General features: G+C 49.0%; 1 protein-coding gene across 5 annotated transcripts in view; it reads left to right on the plus strand.

Annotated features, from left to right (window-relative positions):
- Window positions 1–7,852: 7,852 nt before the first annotated feature.
- Ppp1r12c (protein phosphatase 1 regulatory subunit 12C) overlaps window positions 7,853–26,493 on the plus strand; it is a 32,847-nt gene continuing 14,206 nt past the window's right edge. For 4 of the 5 annotated variants that reach the window (XM_045134096.1, XM_045134097.1, XM_004672669.2 and 1 more), the window contains exons 1-3: window positions 7,854–8,235; window positions 12,563–12,693; window positions 12,782–12,900. In XM_045134096.1, coding sequence (XP_044990031.1) covers window positions 7,906–8,235; window positions 12,563–12,693; window positions 12,782–12,900 — 580 coding nt within the window. In that variant the 5' untranslated portion in view covers window positions 7,854–7,905. Of the gene's footprint in view, window positions 8,236–12,562; window positions 12,694–12,781; window positions 12,901–26,493 lie in introns of all 5 variants that reach the window. The other variant, XM_045134098.1, reaches the window with a different exon arrangement.

The raw sequence follows: 26,493 nt of genomic DNA on the forward strand, positions 1-26,493 counted from the left end.
TCTGCTGAGTTCTGCGTTTCTTTTGTTTTTTAAAATTATTTCATTTGCGTGTGTGTGCGTTCGTGTATAGGCATGCCAGGGCCTCTGGCCTCTGCAAACTGAAAATCCAGACGCTTGCACCACATTTCTTCTGGAGTCCAGTTCACATGGGTGGTTTGGGAATTGAACCCAGGCTGGCAGGCTTTGCAAGCAAGTTCCTTGAATGGCCGAGTCATCTTTCCAGCCCTGCCTTTGTTGTTTTTGATTTGTGAAGGTTCTCATGTATCCCAGGCTGCCCTTAAGCTTTCTAGGAGAGCTTAGGATGATCTTGAAACTACTGATACTCCTGCCTCTGCCTCTTGAGGCACCTCTATGCCTGGTTGCCTGGCTTATGTGATTATACACAGGGCTTCATGCATGCTAGGCAAGAAGTCTACCAACTAAGCTACATACCCAGCCCCTTGCTGAATTCTCTGTGTGTGTGTCTGTATGTATGTGCACATGCCCCGGGCACACACATGCAGAGACCAGAGGAAGACATGCTGTGTCACACCTCCTCTAGTAGTTTTCGATTTTTCAGTAATTTTAAAATACATTATTTTGGAGGCTGGAGGGATAGCTTGGCGGTTAAGGTGTTTGCCTGCAAAGCCAAAGGATCCAGGTTCGATTCCCCAGGACCCACATTAGCCAGATGCACAAGGGGGCACACGTGTCTTGAGTTCATTTGCAGTGGCTGGAGGCCCCGGAGCGCTCATTCTTTTTTTTTCTCTCTCTCTCTCCTCCTCCTTCTCTGCCAAATAAATAAATAAAAATAAGACTTAAAAAAAAGAAATACAATTTGTTTTGGTAGAATCAAAATTTATTCATGTCTACATGGGCTTGGGGGAATAACTTCTAAAACCTGAGTACTGAGCTCTGATAAGAAATACAATTTTTAAAAATACGTTATTTTTATTTATTCATTTTTGGGGGAGGGAGGGAGGGATAATAGGTGTACCAGGGCTTCTAGCTGCTGAAAATGAACTCCAGGTGCATGCACCATTTTGTGATTCTGGCTTACGTGGGTCCTGGAGAATCAAACCTGGGTTCTTTGGCTTTGCAGACAAGCATCTTAACCACTAAGCCATCTCTCCAGGCCCTCTATCACTTTTCTGCCTTATTTCCTTGAGATTGTGTCACTGAATCTAGAGCTTGTGTCGTTTTTGTTTATACTGGCTTACCAGTGAGCTCACTACCACCATTCCCAGCTTTATTTGCTTTATTAAGTAAAATAAATGGGAACTTTTTGTTCTGTTTTTGTTTTTCAAGGTCCCTATTGTCACTGTAACCCAGGCTGACCTGGAATTCATTATATAGTTCCAGGCTGGCCTCAAACTCACGGCGATCCTCCTACCTCTGCTTCCTGAGTGCTGGGATTAAAGGCATGCACCACCACACCCAACCAGGAACTGAGTTTTTTTTAATATTTATTTATTTGAGAGCGACAGAGACAGAGAAAGACAGATAGAGGGAGAGAGAGAGAGAGAATGGGCGCGCCAGGGCTTCCAGCCTCTGCAAACGAACTCCAGACGCGTGCGCCCCCTTGTGCATCTGGCTAACGTGGGACCTGGGGAACCGAGCCTCGAACCGGGGTCCTTAGGCTTCACAGGCAAGCGCTTAACCGCTAAGCCATCTCTCCAGCCCAGGAACAGATTTTTTTTAAAATTATTTTATTTATTTATTTGCAAGCAGAGAGAGAGAGAGAGAGAAAGAGAGGAGAGAGAGAGAGGAGACAGAGAGAGAATGAATGCACCAGGGCTTCCAGCCACTGCAAATGAACTCCAGATGCATGCATTCCCTCCCCCACCCCCCTTGTGCAGATGGCTTACAGGAGTCCTGAGGAACTGAACCTGGGTCCTTTGGCTTCACAAGCAAACACCTTAACTGTTAAGCCATCTCTCTAGCCCCAGGAACTGATTTTTTTTTTAATTGCTTATTTATTTATGAGAGAGAGAGAGAGAGTGCAAGAATGGGCGGATGCACTAAGGCCTCTAGCCAATGCAAACAAACTCCAGATGCATGCGCCACCTTGTGCATCTGGCTAATGTGGGTCCTGGGGAATTGAACCTGGGTCTTTAGGCTTCACAAGCAAGTGCCTTGGCCATTAAGCCATCTCTCCAGCCCTATTTTTTCTTTCTTTCTTTCTTTTTTTTTTTTTTTCGAGATACAGTCTATCTCTAGCCCTGGCAGACCTGAAATTCACTATGTAGTCTCAGACTGGCCGTGAACTCACAATGATCCTCCTATCTCTGACTCCCTCCTGAGTGCTGGGATTAAAGGCATGTGCTACTACTCCTCCAGCACAGGAACTTATTTCACAGTACACGAAGGGTGACATAGGTGCCATGCCATCCAAACTGCAAATACCACTTGTAAGATCAAGAAACATTATAATTATTTACCAATATAGAATCCTAAGCTGAGGGCCTTGAGAAACCTTCCATTCTTACACTAAAGCAACAGGCACTGCCAGTCTCTCTTTATGGAGCCATGCTCTTTCCACATTGCTATGATTCCTCCCACTTCCCTAAACCGGATGTCTTCATTGCTCGTGTCTAGACTAGGAAGTAGCATCCATGGGACAGAAACACCAACAAGCTGCTGGCATGGAGCCAGATGCCTTTAATCCCAGCATATGGGAAGCAGAGGTAGGAGAATTGCTGTGAGTTTGAGGCCAGCCTGGGACTACATAATGAGTTCCAGGGCAGCTTGGGTTACAGTGAGATCCTCCCTCAAAAAAACCAAAATTGACAAAACCCATGGGCTGGGGAGATGGCTCAGTGGTTAAGGGCGCTTGCTTATAGAGTCTGTTGGCCCATGTTCAGTTCCCTCACATCCATGTCCCACAGCTGGTTGTAAAGTGGCACATGTGATCCCAACCCATGTACAGTTGTCCTGTGCCCTCCACATGCACACTGTGGCAGGGACATTCACACATCTGTGCGCGCACGTGACACACAGCCAGGCATGGTGTCCCAGCACTCAGGAGGATGAAGCAGGAGGATTGCCATAGGAAGTCTGAGGTCAACCTGGAGCTACACACTAAGTTCCAGGTCAACCTGGGATAGAATGAGATCTTGCCTCAAAAACAACAAAAATTTGTGTCATGCAGAGCTACCATATGACTGGGCAGTTCTTTTCCAATGTATGTGTCCAAGAGAACAAAAACTATGGAGCCCACAGAAACCTGAACACAGGAATGGAAAGCTGTCTCGGCAGTTAAAGGAACTTGCTTGCAGACATGAATGGCCCAGGTTCAATTCCTCAGTGCCCATGTGAAGCCAGACGTACAAAGTGTTATATGCCTCTGGAGTTAATCTGCAGTGGCAGGAGGCCCCAGGACGCCCATGTTTTTTTTTTTCTCTCTCTCTCTGTTCCTCCCTCCCTCCCTATTCCTCTCTACCTCTCAAATAAATAAATATGAATTTTGTTTTTAGGTTGGGCATGGTGGCACACACCTTTAATCCCAGCACTTTGGAGGCAGAGGTAGGAGGATCGCTGGGAGTTTGAGGCCAGCCTGAGACTACATAGTGAATTCCAGGTCTGCCTGGAGTAGAGTGAGACCCTGCCTCAGAAAACAAAAAGCAAAAACAAAGGCCAAGTGTGGTGGCACATGCTTTTAATCCCAACACTCAGAAGGTAGAAGTGGGAAGAATACTGAGTGTTCAAAGCCACCCTGAGACTGTGTAGTGAATTCCAGGTCAGCACGGACTAGAGTGAGATCCAACCTCAAAAAACAAAACAAACAAACAAAAATACCTGAACCCAGGTACATAACAGTATTCCTCTTAATGTCCCTTAATATCCCAAAGGTAGAAACCACATAGACATCTGGGCATTGTGGTACAGCTAGTAATCCCAGCCCTTGGGAGGCTGCAGCAAGAGACTGACCTCAAATTCAAGGCCACCATGGGCTACATAATGGGACCCTGTCAAGAGAGAAGAGAGAGGCCTGGAAAGGTGGCTTGTCCACCTGGTAAGCCCCTCTTTAGAGCTTACTGAAGGTGGGTTTTACCCACCTTCCTGCAAATATGCAACCAGTCACGAAAATATACCAAGTCCTGTTTGTGTGAGCATTTGCAAACAAACACAAGCACTCACAGGCAGCACATACCCAGCCACAGACAGGATCGCCAGCACACGCCTTTGCATATCACACATACAGTGGAAACACACTGAAGTGTCACTTCTTGCCTTCATGGGGGAGGGATGGTGGTGTGCACGCATGAATGTACGGGGTTCAGGCATCACAGGTCTCTAGGACTGTTACGTTGTTCTTACTTTGTCAGTCCTCACCAAGTCTCCCAGCCTTGTAATTTAGTCCTCTGCACAAACTCAAGGATTAGAGAGCAGGTGGGCTGCTCCTGTGTGTCTTGAGAGAAAGTCTGGTGAGGGCTGGAGAGATGGCTCAGTGGTTAAGGTGCTTGCTCGCAAAGCTTACCAACCAGGGTTCAGTTGCCCAGTGCCAACATAAAGCCAGATGCACAAAGTGGGGCATGTGTCTGGAGTTTGTTTGCAGGGGTTAGAGACCCTGGCACACCCATTCTCTCTCTCTCTCCTCCTTTTTTCTGCCTTTCTCTGTGTGTGAAGAAAGAAAGAAAGAAAGGAAGAAAGAAAGAAAGAAAGAAAGAAAGTAAATAAGTAAGTAAGTTTGGTGTCTCAGTCCAAATTTTGAGAGCTGTGTCATTTTTATGGATTTTTATTGGATTTGAGGGCAATATACTTAATGTGAAGTTCAAGATTTTCTTTCTTTTTTTAAAAAAATTTTAGTTTTATTTATTTGTGAGAGAGAGATAGAAAATGGGCACACCAGGGCCTTCAGCAGCTGCAAATGAATTCCAGATGCATGTGCACCTTGTGCATCTGGCTTACATGGGTCCTGGGAAATTGAACCTAGGTTGTTTGGCTTTGCAGGCAAACTCCTTAACTGCTAAGCCACCTCTCCAGTCCCATCTTTCTTATTTTTTGAGTCATTATAAAGACATGCAGACTTCCAAAGTTATTAAAGTGTGATGCCTTGGACTACAAAACCCATTAGGCCACGAGAGCGTGTTATGGCCCGAACTGTACTTCCCAGTGTACTCCGCGGTCCCAGGGCCATTCAGGAGAAAGGTGCTGTCATTTCAGGCTCCGCCCCTTTGGAAGTACTCCTCTCTCTCCTCCCCACTTCTGTCCTCTCTCTCCTCCCCACTTCTGTCTCCTCTCTCCCCCTTCTCTCTTCCCCTCTCTCTCCTCTTCTCTACATGTCTCTGTTTTTCCCCAGTGTGATTCAGGGATTTACATTAGGAACTTTGGACTTTTCTTGAGCTGGGTACTGATTTCCTGACATGCCTTGAGTCCTGCCTAGGACAGGACCTTTAGAGGTGTGGCTCTGTCAACTACCTTTCCAGCATGCTCTATGCTATCTAATTGTTATGACCATTGTACCAAGCACCAGCATGCTGTGGGTGATCATCCAAACAACTTTGTGAATAACTGTCTTTAATTTGGGTTGAGGATTCAATTTCCTGTGTTCCTGGTGTTTCCTATGACTTAGGGAGCCTATTCATTCCTTCACTGAATTCGTTTCCATGGCATACTTTCAGGCTCAGTTCCACACCCTGACAATAAATAGTTTGCACAGAAAGAGGGAGAATTAGCCAGGTAGCTTTGTTTTCAGATAGCCAGCTAGGAACTGACCCAAACAGAATTCTGCATTTACTGGCCTCTTCCTGAGCCAGTCCCCAGTCCAAACCAATCAGCTCTCTCTCAGGCTCACCTGAGCCTGAGGGTAAAGCCCACCTTCAATAAGCTCTAAAGAGGGGCTTGCCAGGTGGGCATGGCCTTCTTGGCTGTTTATCTCTCCTGATGCTTGAATCTCCAGGCCCCTGTTCTAATAAGCCCTCCTCCATCTCAGGCCTGCTGGCATAGGAGGAGGGAACCCTTACTAACTGACCTCTTAGCTTTTATTTTTTTTTTAATTACTTATTTATCCATTTTGAGAGAGAGAGTCAGATAGGGAGAATAGACATGCCAGGGCCTCCATCCACTACAAACGAACTCCACATGCACGCACTCCCTTGTGCATCTGGCTTAAGTGGGTACTGGGTTCTTCGGAAAGTACCTTAACCACTGAGCCATTTCTCCAGCCCATCTTCTTTTCTTCCTCTTCCTTCTCCTCCTCCTTTTTCTGAGGTATGGTCTCACTCTAGCACAGGCTGACGTGGTACTCTGGTGTGTAGAAGGCCAACCTCGAACTTCCTGTGTGTGTGTGCGTGTGTATGTGTGTGTGTGTGTGTGTGTTTCTTTAAGCCCTAGCCCCCTTTTTAATGTCCACGAAAAGCCCCTTCTACGTTTCCCTCCACTCCCATGCTCAGCTTCCTACCTGGGCTTCCAGGTCTTGCTTCCATGTGGGCGCATATTCCAACTCCCTCCCTGGATTTATAAAGTCCCCTGGATGAATGCAATGATGTATGATCTAGTTGTCTTAGTTTATTTGAATTCTTTGCTAAAATAGACAAAACCCCAAAAGGTTTGGAGTTCATAAACTTTTCCTGAACTCTAAAAGCCGTTTCAAGAAGAAGAAAAAAAAATCCGTGTCTTCATGAATCTTATTTTTAGTGTATGAGCAGATTAAAAAAACAAAACAAAACAACCCACGGGCTGGAGAAATGGCTTAGTGGTTAAGGCGCTTGTCTGTGAAATCTAAGTACTCAGGTTTGATTCCGCAGGACCTACATAAGCCAGATGTGCAAAGTGGCACATGAATCTGGAGTTGGTTTGCAGTGACCAGAAGCCCTAGCCTAGCCCATTCACATACACACTCTATCTGCCTCTTTCTCAAATACTAACAAATAAATAAATAAATAAAAAATCTCAAAACATAATAAATAAGGGTAGTGGTGCATGCTTGTAATCTCAAGCAAAGAAGAAGTAGAAGGAGGATCAGGAGTTTAAAGGTCATCATGGGCTACATGATGTCCTATTTCAGTCGCGATCACGTTCAGGGTGGTAGGGTCCGTAGACAGGGGCCCTGTTTCAAAAGGAAAAAACAAAAGGCTGGGAATATGGCTCAGCAGTTAAAGACACTTGCTTGCAAAGCCTGTGGGCTCGGATTTAAGTCGCTAACACCCATGTAAAGCCAGATGCAAAGTGGTGCACACAAACAAAGAAAGAAAAGAAGTTGCATATGGATGATGTAGGACTATAGTTCTTTTAGTTCTTTAGAACTTTTAGTTCTGTACCTTTTACTATCCTCCACCTACATTTTCCTCTCATCCTTACAGGCCTAAGCTTTGGCTCTTTTTTTTTTTTTTTTTTTTTTTTTGAGGTAGGGTCTCACTCTATCCCAGGCTGACTTGGAATTCATTATTAGTTTCACGATGGCCTCGAACTCATAGCGATCCTCCTACCTCTGCCTCCCAAATGCTGGGGTTAAAGGCGTGCACGACTACGCCCGGTTTTGGCTCCTTTCTAGGAGACATTTCCCAGCACGCATTGGGGGCATCTTCTCAGTCCTGTGGAGTCCCTTTTCCTACGTTCCCAGGGGGGACATGACCTCAAGCAGGGTGTCTCCATTTGATGGTGCATTATAGCGATGGCGTTCCCAAAGTGCAACGGGGTAGAGCGATCGTACCGCGGAAACTTCCGCTTAGAGACACTCCATTTCCCAGCGCACCTTGCGCGCTCCCTGCGGCCTCGCCCCTATTTCTCCGCGCTAAAGACTTCATTTCCCAGAGCGCCCTGGGGCAGCGGCGTGACGTCACCGCGTCGAGCGGTGGGCCGGGCGATCTCCGGGGCGGGTTAGGCGGTGAGCGGCTGTTCCCGGCGGCCCCCGGGGTGGGCGGGTGGCGGCTGTCGGTCCCCGGGCGCTTGCTCGCTCGCTCGTTGAGCGGGCGAGCTGGCGCGATGTCGGGGGAGGATGGACCGGCATCTGGCCCGGGGACGACGACCACCACGACGACGGCTGCGGCGGCGGCCCGCGAACGGAGGCAGGAACAACTACGACAGTGGGGGGCGCGGGCGGGCGCCGAGCCGGGCCCCGGGGAGCGGCGCGTCCGCACCGTCCGCTTCGAACGCGCCGCCGAGTTCCTGGCGGCCTGTGCCGGTGGAGACCTGGACGAGGCGCGCCTGATGCTGCGCGCCGCCGAGCCCGAGCCCAGCGACCCCGGCGCCCCGCCGCCCGCCCGCGCCGTGCTCGACTCCACCAACGCCGACGGCATCAGCGCCCTGCACCAGGTCAGCGCCACCCCCACCTCCCCGGGCAGCCTCCCTGGGCCCCGCTTTGACACACCGTCTGGCCTGTGCCACTTTCACCGATGTCACCTCTTCTCGGCCATCGAACGCTTCATCCTCCGTCCCTTGCACTCTTGTACATCTCTACTGATTTCCGTGCCTGCGCAGGCCCAGTTTCCCCCTTCCCTTTCTGGCAGGTGCAGCACTTGTCAGACCCAGGCCTGAGCGTTCTTCCTTCCTCCTGCAGTCCGGCCTTGGGCCCTCCCGAGCTCCCTGTTCACACGTTTGTACTGTGCCACCTCCATCGATGTCACCCTGTCTTTCCCATCAGATGCTGTCACCTTCCCATGCACCTTTTTATATTTCTACTGATCTCTCGTGCCTACGCTGGCCCACATTCCCCCTTCCAGGCAGGTGCATGCCTTTTCTGACCCAGGCCTGAGGTTGTTTCTTCCCTCAGTTCGGTCCTGGGACTCCTCTTAGGTAATTTAGGCCCAGGTTCTTTGGTACCTTTGCCTTGGGTTCCCCTTGCCTCAAGCTGATCCTATCTGAGCCCCTTCCTTCTCGGCTGCGGACCACGTACGGTCCTTACTGTTTAGTGATTCACTTGTCGGATCACTCTATGCTGTCTTCACTACCTCCAATTTCCACACTTTTTTTTTTCCTCCCGAGGTAGGGTCTCGCTCTAAGCTCAGGCTGACCTGAAATTCACCGTGTGGTCTCTGGTTGGTCTCGAATTCATAGTGACCCTCCTACCTCTGCCTCCTGAGTGCTGGGGTTAAAGGCCTGCGCTATCATAGCTCACTCCACACACTCTTAACTCAGTTGCTTCTCTCTTTGTTTTCCTTTGGGGACCAGTCCCTCTTAGATGGGTCATTTCTTAGGGATATTTCTCCTCCACGCTCCCCCCTGCCCCTCTGTGCAGCATCCAGTATCCCCTCTTCCAAACAAGCGTTTGTTTACTTCTTTTCTTTTGGTCACTTTTTTTTTTTTTCAGGCAAGTTCTTGATGTGTAGCCCATGTTAGCCTAGAATTAATAATCTCACATTCCTGGGATTACGGACATGGCCACGTTGCTCTTTCTTGGGTCGCCTTTTAGTCTTTTTTTTTTTTTTTTTTAATTTGTTTTGCGGTAGGGTCTTGCTCTAGCCCAGGCTGACATGAAATTTACTATGTAGGCTCAGGTTGGCCTCAAACTCATAGTGATTCTCCTACCTCTGCCTCCCAAGTGTTGGGATTAAAGGTGTGCGCCACCAGGGCTTTTAGCCACTGCAGAGAAACTCCAGATGTATGTGCCACTTTGTGCATTGGGCTTTACATGGGTACCGGGAAATCGAACTCCCGTGGTTAGCCTATAGGGCAAGCACCTTAATTATTAAACCATCTCTCCAGCCCCTTTCCGTCTTTATTTAGACAACTTCCCCCCTTACAGATTGTGCACTATCTCCTACCTTCCTGTCCTGTCATCTGCCAAGGAATCTAGACCCTCCTCCATCATCCATGCTTCCCCTCCAAGACACCCTGATTGTTGCTTCTTATGGTCCTGTGTCCCAGAGTAAGGGCCTTCTTAGGTGGCTAGGGTTCCTTCGCATTCAGGATGCCCCTGCATCCCGTGGGAACCACCATGGCACCAAAAAGTGAAGTTAGCGCCTTCCCTGGTGTTCCTCCCCAGCCTCCTGGTGCTGGTCTTATGTCCATCGCCTTGCGGACAGCTCTTCTGTCCGCACCCAGTCTCCTGGGCTCCCCTCTCTTCTTGGTAGGACTCTGATAGCTCAGTCACTGAGGGAGGCGGAGAGTACCCTGGGAGGGAAGGCCCGTCTACTTGTGGGTGTGGGACATGGGGAGAAAAGAGGAAATATTTGACAGTCTCGGGTTGCAGGTTGCCAGGAAGAAGAAAGTCAGAATCTGTCTGTGCTGGATTGGGACAGTTGGTAGCTCAGTTGGTAGAATGCCTGCTTAACATGCAAGAAGCCTTGAGTTTGGTTCCCAGCACCCAATGAACCAGGCATGGTTGGGCATGTCTATAATTCCAGTGCTTGGAAGGTGGAGGCAGGAGGATCAGAAGTTCAAGGGCATCCTTAGCTACATAGTCCCAGGACATTCTGGGCTATCTCAAAAAGGAAAAAAAAAAAGTCTTGTTCTGATCTAATCTCAGCCTCGCTGTGTCCTTTCTCCATATCTTACTTGTGGAATGGGGTCACTAGTCACCCCCCCCCACCAATCAGGTGAAAACGGGGAGAAAGACGGATGGAAAACCTTCTTGGGCCTCATGCAGTAGGTATTCACTGGGGGCGTGCCACCTCAGTGCTGTCTGGGACATTTTCTTCTGCCTGGAGCAGTGTATCTTCCTGAGGCCTCTGTGTGGGTCTCAGTATCCCTGAGCACAGGAGAGTGGCTCAGGCTGTGGTCCTTTCTGTCTCCACCACCCATGCCCCAAGCCCCTTGGTCTCCCCTTCGAGGTCGCACCATTCAGGGTGTGTCCCCTTCCTCTGCATCTGCTGGAGGTCCACAGACCACTTTTTTTTTGTCTATGCCTTGCAACAGGTGGCTTTGTCCTGGCGTGCCAGGAAACTTTCCAAGGGGCTTCCTCCACCATGGTGAGAAACTGGTTAACTCCCACTCTAGGGCTTCAGAAGGCTGGAAAGATGGGGCGGTCTGAGATTCAAGGGGGTAGATTCATGATTACTTCCAGAGTCAGTGAGTGAGGCAGCTGGGATTTGGAGTTAGTCTGGGCATGGGGTCACCAGCTTATGCTGTCTTCCTTGTAGTGGCCTCATTTCAGCAATGAATGCCTCTAGATTCAGGGACTTGCTCTGTCCCAGGAAAATGAGGACATTTGGTCATCCCATCTGTTGAAGTGACTGATGTGGTTTCTCCACTTAGGGCTATGTTTTCAGTCCCATATCTTCCTGGGGGTGTCAGTCCCCTACTGTGGTATGTTCCCTGCCTCAAGGCCTTGTCTGTTGGGAGATGAGACAAGGGCACTCCTGTCCCCTCCCCAAACTACTTTGTCCAATCATATCTTGGAATCTGGGGTCTGGAATAGGGCTTGGGAGCCAACATTCCTGGATCTGAACAGGGAAGAGACAGGAGGGTGGGGGTGGGAGAACCAGAGTTGTACGTCTGAGGGAGGAGGGCTGGGGCTTGGACCCCTGGGTCAGAGGGAGGAGGGCTGGGGCCTGAACTCCTGGGTCTGGGGGAGGCGAGCTGGGGTCTGGACTTCTGGTTCTGCGGGAGGAGGAGATGGGCCTGAATTCAGGAGACCCTGGGTCCCTGGTGCCCAGGCCTCAGGCATCTTTCACATGGATGCCTGTGCCCGGCCAGGTCCTTGAAAGGGAAAGGCCCATCTCCTTCTTTGCCCCCCCCCATCACCATGACAACAGGGTGGAAATAAACGGAGCCCAGAGTTCATCCCGTTCCCAGGGCACGTGTGGCCCCCCTTGCAGTCTGAATTTCCATGACTTCATGCTCTTGGCCCTCATAGTTTCCTCCCCCTTCTCCAGATGGGCGACTTTGGAGAAGCCAGGGAGTTGGGGGGTTAATTATCCTAAAGTTCCAGGAGTGCAGACCCATCCCCTCCCCAGACCCGGTTTAGGTCCCAGTGCCCAGCTAGTGTCCACAGGGACTTGGGCTAACTCCTGCAGCCTTGGGTGCTTGGGTTCTGCCTTCGTCTCACTGAATGGTCAGTTCCTAAAGGCAAGGGGATCGCAGAACCTCTCTGCATAGTAGGCCCTCAGCAACTGGGACCTTGATCTGTGTTGCACAGGGAACATAGCCCAGTCACTCCCTTGGAACTTGTGTCTCAGACCCTTGTTCTGTCTAGGGATGACTTGTGTTTGTGTATTGTTATTTTTTCCTCTGCTGTGAGTGGAACCCAGGGCTAGGCAAGTGTTCTGTCACTGCCCAGCCTGGGTATAGACTTTTATCAGCCCTGTGTGCCCAAAATGCCCTGCCCCTTGAAAGGACCTGGCTGGGCTCTGGGGCTCTGTTTCTTGCTGTGATCACTAGAAATCCTGCCCTGGAGGTGGTAACTGTGGGTCATACACACACCCACCCACCCAAGCTCACGCTCAGCAGCTGCACTCTGGGTGAGCAGCCCCATCCCTTCCCTATGAGTCCAGATGCTCAGCTAACCTAACCAGGGGCTAGCTGCGGTGCCTTAAACAACTGGTGGCCAGAGTTGGAAATACCCTGGGACCTGTGCTACAGGTCACTTTCTTCAGAGATCACCTTGGGCCCCCAGGTCTGCTCCGTGGTTCTTTTAGGGAGTCTGGTCTGCCTGAGCCTCTGCTGGATAAGTGAGGGCTGATGGGAACTTTCCCACCTTCAGGCCTGCATTGACGAGAACCTAGAAGTGGTGCGTTTCCTGGTGGAGCAGGGTGCCACTGTGAACCAGGCCGACAACGAGGGATGGACGCCCCTGCATGTGGCTGCCTCCTGTGGATACCTGGACATCGCCAGGTGAGGCGAGAGTGGGTGGACAGGGTGGCAGTGCCTGGGGTGGGTGGTGGGTTTGGTTCTGGCAGCGCTGACCTCCTCCCGCCTCCAGGTACCTCCTGAGCCATGGGGCCAACATCGCTGCTGTCAACAGTGACGGGGACCTGCCCCTGGACCTGGCTGAGTCAGACACCATGGAGGGGCTGCTGAAGGCAGAGATCGCCCGCCGAGGTGGGCCTCCGGGGTCAAGAGCTTTGACATCTGGTAGACAGGGCTTAGTCTCTTTGCTCGGACTCTCTGGCTTTTTCTGTGCCTGAATTTCCTCTTGTGAAGTGGCCATGGGGATACCTATCTCCTGTAGTTTTATGATATCGGTAATGATGTCAAGCCTTGTGGCTGTGCACAGACTGAGGGAACTAGATGCTGGGAGTAAGAGTTCGTCCTGGGTTCGGGAGCAAGGCTGGACCCTGAGCGCATGTTGGGAGTTGGAGGGCAGTGGAGACACGCAGAGCCTTTAGGACTTGTCTTCCCTTAGCTCAAGGGCCACTGTGCCCCAGGTTTCTTCCAATGGGGTCCAACAACCCTTCAAATCTCTATGTTTGCCTATGGTTGTTTTTCCTAGGGAGGGTGTGTGCTATTTCTAATGGGTTGTTGGAGGAGTTAGGACTCCTGTAGAACCAGGTGTGGTGGCACATGCCTTTAATCCCAGCACTCAGGAGGCAGAGGTAGGAGGATCACTGTGAGTTTGAGGCCATCCTGAGACTCCATAGAGAATTAATTCCAGGTCAACCTAGGCTAGACCAAGGCCCTACCTTGAAAACCAGAACATCATCAACAACAACAACAACCCTTTTCTGCCTGCATGAAAAAAAACAATGTCCAGGTTGAGTGTGGTGACGCACACCTATAATCCAAGCATTCAGGAGATGGAGGACTTGAGTGTCACGAGTTTAAGGCCAGCCTCAGGTACATAGTGCGCTCGAGGCCAGCCTGGGCTACATAAGACCTTCACTCAAAAACACATTGGTGTCCGGGACGAGTTGGAGTGCAGCTGCATGGCTTCCAGCTCCTCCCCGCAGGGCCTTAGAAGGAAAGGGCCCAGGGAACAAGGGTGGATGAGGAGCTTAGCTGCGTTTCCAGGAGTGTGGGACTGCAGTGGCGTACTACTGGGGGTCAGTTGTGGCTTCTAAAGCTCGATTTTGTGGGTTCAGTTCCTGGCACTGTGGGTGATCAGCAGTTCAACCTCTGGTGTGTGTCTGAAGCTTAGCTTCCTTAGGGAAATGGGTGGGTCACCCACGGCCTTGTCAGGGCTCACTGGGACGGGGGAGTGTGAGTGGCCGTGGCTGGTGCTGGTTCATTTAGGAGGGAAGGGGTTGAGGTTGAGCAGATCTAGGCAGGCGCTATAATTTTTATCTCCTCTGATTTTGGATGTTGTACCCATGTTGGAAAAGCATGGGGCAGTGTTGGCATGTTGACTGTCTGGGGGCTGTGAGCCATGTAGGGGTACGCAGCAGCCAGTGGGCGCGGAGGTGGGAGTTAGTGCAGGAGCTTTCCCCCTGAGTACAGTGGAGGGAGATTGATGTCAGTGGTGAGCTGGACTTTCCTTTCCCCCATCCTGGCGTGAATTTGGTAGAACTTCAAAGTTGAAGAAAGTTACCCCAGTAGTCTGATGACTACCTTACAACCTGTTTTTGAGATTCACCCACGGTTTTGCTTTTGTGTGTTTGTGACAGGGTCTTGCTGTATAGCTCAGGCTATCCTAGAACTCATTGTTCTAGATCAGGTTGGCCACTAAAAGCTGGGATTATAAGTGTATGTCATCATGCCCGGCTCTACCAGTGGTTTTTTTTTTTTTATTTTTAAAGTTTATTTTATTTATTTGGGAGAGAGCTCGAAAGAGGGGGAGAGGGAGAGAGATACAGAGAAGAAGAATGGGTGTGCCAGGACCTCCAGCCACTGTAAATGAACTCCAGACACATGTACCACCTTGTGCATCTGTTTTTTTGTGGGTTCTGGGGAATCAAACCTTGGTCCTTTGGCTTCACAGGCAAACACCTTAACTGCTAAGCCATCTCTCCAGCCCGGTGTTTTTTAAAAACAGCTTTTTTAGGTATAATTTACCCACCTTACATTTTATCATCTAAAATGCATGATTCAGCCAGGCGTGGTGGCGCACGCCTTTAATCCCAGCACTCGGGAGGCAGAGGTAGGAGGATTGCCATGAGTTCAAGGCCACCCTGAGACTACAGAGTTAATTCCAGGTCAGCCAGAGTGAGACCCTCCCTCGAAAAACCAAAATAAAATAAAATAAAATGCATGATTCAGGGCTGGAGAGCCTAGCCTGCAAAGCCTAAGGATTCATATTCAACTCTCCAGATCCCACATAAGCTAGACACACAGTGACACAAGTGTGCAAAGTCACACATGCACACAAGGGGGGCTGCATGTGTCTGGCATTTGATTGCAGTGGCTGGAGGCCCTGGCGTACCAATTCTTTCACTCTCTCTTTCTCTGTCTCTTGTATTAAAAAAGGCCAGTCTGTTGGGCTTGCCTCAAAAAATAAAATAAATGTACAATTCAGGGCTGGAAAGATGGCTCTGCAGGTAAGGCGCTTGCCTACAGTGCCTGCCCACTGGGGTTTGATTCCCCAGTACCCATGTAAACCAGATGCACAAAGTTGTGCATGCATCTGGAATTGGTTTGCAGTAGCTAGAGGTCCTGGCACACCTATTCATTCATTCTCTCTCTCCTTGAAAATAAAGAATAAATATTTTAAAAATAAAATGCACGGTTCATTGGTTGTGTTCTGGTCAAGTTGTGCATTCAACCTCACATTGATTTTTAAATATTTATTTATTTGTCAGAGAGAGAAAGAAGAAAGTGGGGAGAGAATGGGCATGCCAGGGCCTCTAGCCACTGCAGATGCACGTGCCACTTTACCTTGTGCATTTGTCTTTATGTGGATACTTGGGAATTGAATCTGGGTCCTTTGGCTTTGCCGTCAAGCACCTTAACCCACTAAGCTATCTCTCCAGCCCTCCACGTTGATTTTAAAATACTTTCATCACCACCAAGAGAAATCCTGTACCCCTTAGCCACCCCTCTCATTCTACATTTCCCCACCCTATTCAGCCATTCATGTGCTTTCTGTCTTCAGATTTATGATTCAAATTGAACCATCTTTAGCCTTTTTTTTTTTTTTTCAAGGTAGGGTCTCACTCTGGCCCAGGCTGACCTGGAATTCACTTTGTGTTCTCAGGCTGGCCTCTTACCTTTGCCTCTCAGATGCTGGGATTAAAGGCATGCGCCACCACACCAGGCTCATCTTTAACTTTTGTCTGGATCTCCCTTCCTTCCTCCCATGCACACCTATCAGTACATTTACTCCCTTTTCCCTCCTCTATTCTGTTCCTGAGTCGTTTTGAGCCTATGTTGCAGGCATTGTAACTCTGCACCAGATAATGGGGAAAGTAATGTCCCACAACAGGACCTACTGCTGCAAATCCACAGCATGGCTGCAGCGCTGGCAGCCTCAGACCTTTAACCTCTGGGCTACACTAGTGACTGTTTCTGCTGGGGCCCCAGGGGCCCGGGAGCTTCTTCCCTTCTGGGGTTGTGGTTTGGGTGAGTGGGGCATTCTGTTTCAGCCCTCCTCCCGGCCTGTGTTGATACAGAGCATTCCGCAGCTGGGACCTGGCTGTTCTCTTTGCTGTGAGATTAGCTCTGCCAGGCAGGCCTGGTAGCACAGGCCTGTAGTCCCCGCTGCTCAAAAGGCTGAGGTAGGAGGATAGCCATGCATTTGAGGTCAGCCTGAGGCTGCAGAGTTGAGTTCCTGATCATCCTGGGCTAGAGTGAGTGCTTGCTTCGAAAACAAAACAACAAAAACAGATTGAGGAGGAGGGCTTGGATATAGCTCAGTAGTAGAGCATTTACCTAACATGCCAGAGGCCACAAATTCATTCCTGAGCACCCAAATAACAAAGCTCCCAAGATTCACACCTGCCCTGTGGTGTTAGTGCTTTGAAACAGGTTTCCCTCTGTGGCCGGGGCTGTCTAGGAACTTAGTGTGTGGCCCAGGCTGGCCTTGAGCTTTTTGTTGTTAAACAAGCAGAGAGCAGTGGAGTAGAGGGAATGAATGGGTATGCCAGAACCCTTTGCTACTGCAAACACTCTCGAGACTCATGCTGCCCTTTGTGTATCTTGCTTTGTATGTGGGTACTGGGGAATCGAACCCCGGGCTATCAGGCTTTGCAGGCAAGTGCCTTTAACTGCTGAGCAGTCTCCCCAGCCCTGGTCTTGAACTGGAGATGCTCTCCCCACCTTGGCCTCCCAAATGCTGGGATTTCACCATGAGTCATTGGGCTCTGATGCTTGCTTGTATTTTGTGGTGCTGGGCACTGAAAAAGCCATCTGCTGTGAAGCTCTTCTTTCTGTCTCTACCCAGTGTCCCCAGACTTGTGGACATGAGAAAGGCCTCCCGGTGGTCCATGACTTTCTGATGGTTTTTATGCAGAAATGGCCCATAACTGTTGCCAGCTTCTCAGAAAGCAAGGAGAAGGCTGAAGAGCTGAAGAAGGCATAAGGGACTGTTGGGTCATAGGGGAGGCCAGGAGCAGAAGCCAGGGACTGCTGGGGAGACTCGGCTACATGATTGGGATGGGATGTCACTATGAAGAGCAAGGCCTCTCTGTGCTGACAGTCATTTTATTTTTACTTTATTTTATTTTTGCTTTTTGAGGTAGGGTCTCACTCTAGCCCAGGCTGACCTGGAATTCACTATGTAGTCTGAGGGTGGCCTCGAACTCAGGGCGATCCTCCTACCTCTGCCTACAGAGTGCTGGGGGTTAAAGGCATGCGCTACCACACCTGGCTTGTTGCTGACAGTCTTTTGATGCATCACTTCCCACAGGGGCAAAGGTGTGGGGCTGGTCACCACTATCCCCACCCCACACACAAACAGCTAGCACATGGAGAGGCTCTGGTGTGTCCCAGGAGCTGTCCCCTTCTGTGTCCCCGCTGGCCTGGCTACTTTTCTTCCTCTGGGTTTGATGTTCATTGGGAGAGTCTGACTCAGCCTGTCACCTTAGGCCTTAGTGCGCTTCTTGTCTACTTCAATGTCACTGGCCAGGTGGCTCAGGTACAGAATTAGGTTCAGTCCTTTCCCGGTATCAGAAACTTGTTCCAGCCTGATTCAAGCCAAAACAAAACTAAAACCAACCCAACAGCAACAACAAAAAACCCCTGTGTTTCTGGCATATTTATAATAGCCTGGGTCTGGTGTGTGGCTAAGTGGTTCAGCACTTCAACAGCATGTGTGACATGGGTTCAACCCCCAGCACTGGAGGGACGGAGGGAGGGAGGGACAATAGTCCAGAGGTTGAAGTGACTCCAAAGTCCATTGGGCTGGAGAGATGGCTCAGCAGTTACAGCATGTACCTGCAAAGCCAAAGGACCTAGGTTCAGTTCCCCAGGACCCACGTAAGCCAGATGCACAAGGGGATGCATGCATCTGTAGTTCCTTTGTAGCAGCTGGAGGCCCTTGTGTGCCCATATTCTCTCTCTGTTTCTCTGTCTCTCTCAAATAAATTTAAAAAATTAAAATTAAATAAATAAATTTTAAAAATTAAAATTAAAAAAAATTTTTCTAAAAAAAAGTCTGTCAGTGAATGGACAAATGTAGTCTAGATACAGTGGAATGTTATTTGTCCTTAAAGAGGAAGAAATCTCTGACATGGACAAACCTCAGGGACACCATGCTAAGTGAAACAAGCCACACAAAGACAAGTGTGTGGTTTCCATTTGTGTGAGACACATGGAATCAGACTTACAGAGACAGAACCATTCATTGAATGATAGTTGAGTCCTATCGAGGGGGGAACAGGGAGTTTTACTACTTGATGCAGAGTTTCAGTCCTGCAAGATGCAAAAGTTGGAGATGGTTGGTGGTGATAGCTCTCCCATAGTGTAACTGGCCCTCCTGCCACCAAGCTGTATGCTTAAAAATATTTAAGATGGCTCATTGCGACGGCACTTGTCCATAATTACCCCGGTACTTGGGAGGTGGGGTCAGGAGGGTGTTCTAGGCCTGCCCTGCTCAGCCCCAGCTACACTGTGAGATTTTATCCAAAAAGAGCTGGTAAATGTTATGTTATTTGTTTTTACCTTATTACTTTTATTTTATTTTTTTCCTTTTAAAAAGTATTTTACTTAGCTGGGCATGGTGGTACATTGCCTTTAATCCCAGCACTTGAAAAGAAGAGGTAGGAGGATCGCTGTGAGTTCCAGGCCAGCATGAGACTACATAGTGAATGTTTAGGTCAGCCTGGGCTAGAGCAAGACCCTATCATGAAAAAATTTTACAAAGAAATTTTAAAAAAGCCAAGTGTGGTGGAACACACCTTTAATCCCAGCACTCGGGAGGCAGAGGTAGGAGGATCACCATGAGTTCGAAACCACCCTGAGACTACATAGTAAATTCCAGGTCAGCCTGGGCTAGAGAGACTCAAAAAGAAAGAAAGGAAGGAAGGAAGGGAGGGAGGGAGGGAGGGAGGGAGGGAGGGAGGAAGGAAGGAAGGAAGGAAGGAAGGAGGCAGGAAGGAAGGGAAGAAGGGGAAGGAAGGAAAAGAAAGGAAAAGAAAAGAAAAAATTAAAAATTACTTATTTAAGAGAGAAAGAGGCAGATAGATAGAGAGTGGGCACATCAGGACCTCTAACCACTGCAGACAAATGCCAGATGTATGCACCACCTGTGTATCTGGCTTACATGGGTCCTGGAGAATCGAACTTGGGTTCTTTGGGTTTATAGGCAAGTGCTTAACTGCTAAGCCATCTCTTCAGCCCTGAGAAAGTATCTTGCTTACAGCCCACACTGGCCTTGAGCTTGTTGCCTCAGCCTCCTGAACTGACAGGTATACACCCCTAAACTCAGCTCCCTACAGTTTCCATTCTTTTAGACAGTAGACCATGATACTTCCCTTTGCTCCCCCACTTTCCCCTTCACACATCCACTCTCCATCATAACCCCTCCCATTCTCAACTAGTCTCTCTTTTAGTTTGATGTCACCATCTTTTCCTCCTATTATGAGGATGGTGTGAAGGGCCCTGTGAGGTCATGGATACTGAGGCCAGTTTCTGTCTGGACAATTGCATTGTAAGCAATCCTACCCGTCCTTCCTTTGGCTATTACATTCTTCCCACCACCTCTTCCGCAATGGACCCTAAGCCTTGGAAGGTGTGATAGACATGCTTCAGTGCTGAGCACTCCTCTGTCATATCTTCTCAGCACTGTGGTGCCTTTTGAGTCATCCCAGTGGTCACCACCATCTGAAAAATGAAGCTTCTTTAACCAGAAGTGCGAGTAGCATTAATACATGGGAAGAACATTAAGTAAAGTGTTTACAGAGCAGTTTGGTGGGCATAATATATGCATTTAGCTAGACAAGGGCAGATGTTACCTTTAAGGCTTATGACCTCCACCACCATAGGCTTTTGAGTAGGTTGTCAGTATCAGGCATGTATTCCCTCCCATAGAGCAGGTCTCCAGTCCAATTAGAGAGCAGTTGGTTTCCCCCAGAGCATACTGCCACTAATGCACCTGTTCAGTCATTTGGCCTAGCTGGCCAAACTTGAGGCTTACATTGTCCACTGTTGTCAGTACTGATGACTTCTGTCTCCTACAGGGCTACATGCAGTGCAGCTTTTTCCAGCTTTCTGTCAGCTGGTCTACAGAGGAGGTTTTCAGCTCAGCCTCAGTTTGATTTCTCGATGCCCTTGCAGCCCAGGCATGACCCACAGTTCTTTTAAAAATGACAGCTTGTGTGCTTATATGACTGAGCCAGATCACAGGGCTTGGGACATACAGGAAGCTGAGGATAACTCTTCCCCCTGGTGAGCTCTGTCTTGGCCTTGTTCTCGGTAGAGTCACTCAGTGAGGAGCTAGTGCCCAGCTGGAACAGAGCACAGTCAATTCTCTAGTTGATGCTCACCGTGGTACGTGGTATGTGGACTCATGCCAGCCCCAATCCCACCTCTGTGCATGGCAGTGGTCACGGGAGCCAGGCTGTGAGCAGTCACATTGGAGACATGTAGGTGAGGAGAGTCAGGGTGTGGTTTCTCAAAGAAGAACCTGACAGGCATTGTTTCCTTAGCTCAGTCCCCAACTGTCCTTAGCACCATGTCTGAAGGAGGGGACCCCTCAGGCCACTTTACTGAGTGATGTGGTGTTGGGTAGGAGGGAAGCTTGAAATGTTTTGGGAAAATGAGTTGAAGGATGTTAGATCCAAAGACAGGCATGGTCAGCTGCTCCATGGTTCCAAGTGCAAGCAAGGGTGGAGGCACAAGGCTTACTTCTGTACGGTTGGACCCTGTTGGGTGTTGCCGGAGACCCAGAGTTCTCATTCTAGCAGTCACAGTCCTGGGCAATCTGGATGGACAGGAATGCTCACCACAGTGTTGGTGGTGGTGGTGCTGGGAGGTTGGCATCTCTACCAGAGACAGGGATGAGACCGTGATGGTAGCAGACCTTTGCTGTGGAGGGCTGGGCAGTACATAGTTCAGGCCTTGCAGGGCAGGCTGTCCCTGTTACAATGACTTTACCAGCTGCTGTAGAGGGAAGCCAGCCAGGGACAGGATGAAAAAGAACAGACATGGCTGGGTGCCATTAAAACTTCATTTCAGGGCTGGGATATCGCTCAGTTGGTAGAATGCTTGCCTAGCATACACGAAGTCTTGGGTCTGAGCCCGGCACTGCATTAACTGGATGCGGTAGGGTACCTTTAATCCAGCACTTGGGGGGTGGAGGCAGGAGCCATATAGTGAGTCGGAGGCCAGCCTGGGCTGAACAACGCACTTCATTTTCAGAACAGGCAGCTCTCCAGAAAGGTAAATTTTGAGACAATGGAGGTTGCTGGGCCAGGCTGGAGAGGGAGGTACAAGATCTCCTTGTGGGATGATGATAAAGTTCAGTAACTAGATAGTGGTGGCGCAGTGTTGTGAATTCCCCAAATACCACCAACGTGTGCACTTTAAAGTGATGAAATTAGCATAGGGTGTTAGGTTTGTCTTACATCAACCACACAAATGAAAGTACAAGTGAGGGGCTGGAGGAATGGCTTAGTGGTTAAGGCATTTGCCTGCAAAGCCAAAGGACCCAGGTTCAATTCCCCAGGACCCACATTAGCCAGATGTACAAGGGGGCACACGCATCTGGAGTTTGTTTACAGTGGCTGGAGGCCCTGGTGCGCCCATTCTCTCTCTATCTCTCTCCCTCTTTCTCTGTCCAATAAATAAATGAAAATAAAATATTAAAAAAAAAAAGAAAATATGAGTAGCCAGTGTCCACAATGTCCACAGACTGGTTTGCCATCATCCCTAATTGAAAGCTGGCTGTGGTGGTGGTGGCAGTCATCCCAGCTCTCGGGAGGGTGAAGCGGGAAGGCTACCTGGATTCTAAAGCCAGCCTGGGCTAAGTAATTGCAAGATGCTGTCTCAAAACAAACAACCAAACAGGCTAGAAATGTAGCTCATTTGGTAAGTGCTTGTTCAACATGCACAAAGCCCTGGGTTCAATCCCCAGCACTAAATAAGCCTGGAGAATGAGAAGTTAGAGTCATCCTCAGCTACATAACTGAGTTTCAGACCAGCCTGTGCTACATAGGGAGTTCAGGACCTGATAACCCAAAAGCCAGCCATGGGTGCATGGTGGTTCACACCTTTTATCTCAGCCCTAGGGAGGCTGAGGTAGGAGGATCACTGTGAGTACCAGGCCAGCCTGGGATTACAGAATGAGTTCCATATCAACCTGGCTAGAGTGAGACCCTACCTCAAAAGCAAACAGGGCTGGGCTGGAGAGATAGTTTAGCTGTTAAGGCACATGCCTGCAAAGCCTAAGGACCCAGGTTCAATCCTCCAGGTCCTACGTAAAAGCCATATGCACATGGTGGCACGTGCGTCTGGAGTTCGTTTGCAGTGGCTAGAAGCCCTAGCGCACCCATTCTCTCTCTCTGTCTCTTAATAAATAAATAAAAGTAAATCTTAAAAAAAAAAAAAAAAAGATCAAGACCAAGCCGGGTGTGCTGGCACATACCTTTAATCCCAGCACTTAGGAATTCAAGGCCACCCTGAAACTACATAGTGAATTCCAGGTCAACCTGAGCTAGAGTGAGACCCTACCTTGAAAATCCAAATCCAAAACCAAAACAAACAAAGAACCAGGTTCAGGGGTTTGTCTGCAAAGCACAACATAAAGCCAGAAGCACATAGTGGCACATGTATCTGGAGTTCATTTAAAAAGGTTGGAGGCCTTGGTGCACCCGCCCGCACGCTCTCTCTCTCTCTCTCTCTCTCTCTGTGTGTCTTTGCAAATAAATAAAAATATTTTTTAAAACCAACCAGGTAAAAGCACACACAAAACAACTTTACCTATAAACACAGGCAAATCTCAGCCCAGGTCAAAGGCAAAGAGTGAATTGAGGCTGGTTTATCCAGTGAGCCTGACCCTTGAACGTGCTCAGGAATACTCCAGAGAACTCCACCCTTCCCCTTCCCAGCCACAGCAGGACACAGAACTGTAGGTGGCTCCCTTTAAGGAAGTAGGAGTCAGAGGAAGAGGGTGGGCCTCCAATCCCTCCTCTGCATGGTTCTATACTCCACTGAAGGGCCCCCAAGTACACACACATTCTTGGAGTCCAAGGAACCCTCAACCGCCCCCAAGACCCAGGGATGGTCAGGCTGCAGTGAGACCCGGCTGCCGGCAGGTGGTGCCAGACCACAGCAGAGGCCTGGAAGGGTCTGGGACAGTAGAATGAAGACACCTTGGCTTGGGTCCCATTTACAGCGAGCAGATGTTGACAAGTAAGGGTATAACGAAACATGTGAGCCAGGAAACACATTCGTGGCCATCTCGTGCATGAGGGAGGGAGGGAGATATTGGGAAGAGTCACATTGCTGGGGATTGAATCCAGGTCTTCGCACACACAGCAAGCAAGCATTGTACAACTGAAGCACATGCTCCAACTCTTGTGTTTTTAAGGTTTTATTTTATTTATTTATTAGAGAGAGAGAGAAATGGGCATGCCAGGGCCTCTAGCCACTGCAAACAAACTCCAGATGCATGTGCTGCCATGTGCATCTGGCTCACATGGGACCTGGAGAATCGAACCTGGGTCCCTAGGGTTTGTAGGCTTGTGCCTTAACCACTAAGCCATCTCTCCAGCTCTAACCCTTGGTGGTGTTTTTCTTTTTTGTTTTTTTGTTTTTTTTTTTCTCCAGGGTAGTGACCTGGAATTCACTATGTAGTCACAGGGTGGCCTCAAACTCATGACGATCCTCCTACCTCTGTGTCCTGAGTGCTGGGATTAAAGGCGTGCGCCACCACGCCCAGCTAACCATTTATTTTTACAGACAGGATCTTGTTTTTCCTTTTTTTTTTTTTTTAAATTTTTATTTATTTATTTGAGAGCGACAGACACAGAGAGAAAGACAGATAGAGAGAGAGAGAGAGAATGGGCGCGCCAGGGCTTCCAGCCTCTGCAAACGAACTCCAGACGCGTGCGCCCCCTTGTGCATCTGGCTAACGTGGGACCCGGGGAACCGAGCCTCGAACCATGGTCCTTAGGCTTCACAGGCAAGCACTTAACCGCTAAGCCATCTCTCCAGCCCTTGTTTTTCCTTTTTGTTGTTTTCGAGGTAGGGTCTCAGCTCTAGCCCAGGCTGACCTAGAATTCACTCTGTAGTGCCAGGCTGGCCCCAAACTCACAGCAATCCTTCCACCTGTGTCTTCTGAGTGCTGCGATTAAAGGCCTGCACCATAATAGCTGGCTTTATAAAGTTTTTTGTTTTTGTTTTTGAGGTAGAGTCTCACTCTAGCCCTTGCTGATGTGAACTCTCTCTGTAGTCCCAGGCTGGCCTGGAATTCACAATGATCCTCCCACCTCTGCCTCCCCAAAGGTGTGTGCCTCCACTTTGGCAGGATCTTGTTTCATGGGTGAACCATTTCCATCACGCCTGGCCCGAGTTCATTTTTACAGCCAGGCAGTGGGTAGTACTTGAAGATCTCCAGTGTTGTCCACACAATGTAGTTTAAAACTGGATGCTTTTGTGTTTTTTGAACCTAGGTCTCACTGTGCAGCTTTGGTTGGCCTTGAACTTTTGGCAGTCCTCCTGTTTTTGCCTCCAAGTGCTAGGAGTACAGGTGTGAGCCACCTTGCCTGGCACGTTGGGTATATTTGAAACTAAACAGGTGAACATAATTTTAATAAACTGTCCTTAAGGTTAGGAATGTAGCTCACCGCGAGAGGCCTTGCCCAGCATGCCTGTGGCCCTGGGGTGGGGTGGGGGTGGGGGTTCTGTAGCAGACAGCCTGGTGTTGTCACTGGGGTGAGCCTCTAGACCAGGCCCAGTTATGGAGGGAGAGAATTTTTTGAAGTTAGAGGGGAAGTTCCATAATGGCAGTAGAAGCCAGCCTGCTTTCACAGGTCCAAGCAAAGAGAGAAACGCCATAAACCAAAACCACAAGCAAGCCCACTTCAGGAACTCCTGGCAAAGCTCAAGCACTTTGCATACCTTTAGGCAGGAATTCTAAATCCACTCCCACACCTTAGGGCTGGACCCTAGGACCCGCCCACAGGCTGCTGGAAATCCAAGAAGCTTTACTAAAATTTAATAAAAAATAAAACAGCTTCCTAGCACCACACACCCACATTACATGTGTGTATGTATGTATATGTATATATATTTGTATATGTAATTTAATTTAGTATATACAAAGTATTTTAACATGTGATCAGTATAAAAATACTGTTCACGTTGACTATAACGGAATGGTGGAGAGAGCTATGCTCATTGTACTGATGGAGGCGGGACATGGTGACTGGCTTCCTGATAGGTGGCAAAGGGCATGTGAGTTAGAACTGACAGCCTCCTTTCCTGGTGGTGGAGAAGGATACCACCACCATTGATATCAAAGACACTTTCTAGCAATTAAAAAAATACTTTGGGGCTGGAGGATGGCTCAGCAGTTAAGGCCTGCGAAGCCTAAGAACCTCAGTTCGATTACCCAGTACCCACGCCAGCTAGAGGCACATGGTGGTACGTGCATCTGGAGTTCATTTGCAGTGGCTAAGGGTCTTGGTGTATCCATATTCTCTCTCTCTCTCTCAAGAAAAAAAAAAAGAAAAAAGATATACATTTGAAAATTAATTAATATATTTGATATATAGAGAGAAACAGAAAGAGAACAGGTGCACCAGGGTCTCCAGCCACTGCAGATGAACTCCAAACACATGTGCCACCTTGTGCATCTGGCATTGTGGATCCTAGGGAATTGAACCTAGGTCTTTGGCTTTGTAAGCAAGTTCCTTTAACTGCTAAGCCATCTCTCCAGCCCAAAAATATTTTTATATTTTTATTTATTTGCAAGCAGAGAGAGAGAGAGAGAGAGAGGGAATGGGCACCCTAGGGCCTCTTGATACATGTGTCACTTTGAGCATCTGGCTTTACATGGGCACTGGAGAATTGAACCCAGGCTTCTGTCAGGCTTTTCAGCCAAGTGCTATTAACCACTGAACCATCTCTTTAGCCTTACAGTAATTTATTTTTATTTTTAGAGTATATAATTTTTTTATTTGAGAGAGGGAGAGAGAGAAAGAATGGGCATTCCAGGGCTCTACAAATGAACTCCAGAAGCATGTGCTACTTTGTGCATCTGACTTACATGGGTCCCAGGGAATCAAACCTGGGTCCTTTGGCTTTGTGGGCAAGCACCTTAACTGTCAAGCTATCTCTCCAGCCCAGCCTAACAGTAAAATTTTTTTTGAGGTAGGGTTT

This window comes from Jaculus jaculus, chromosome 14 (assembly GCF_020740685.1).
Source record: "Jaculus jaculus isolate mJacJac1 chromosome 14, mJacJac1.mat.Y.cur, whole genome shotgun sequence".
Lineage (NCBI taxonomy): Eukaryota > Metazoa > Chordata > Mammalia > Rodentia > Dipodidae > Jaculus > Jaculus jaculus.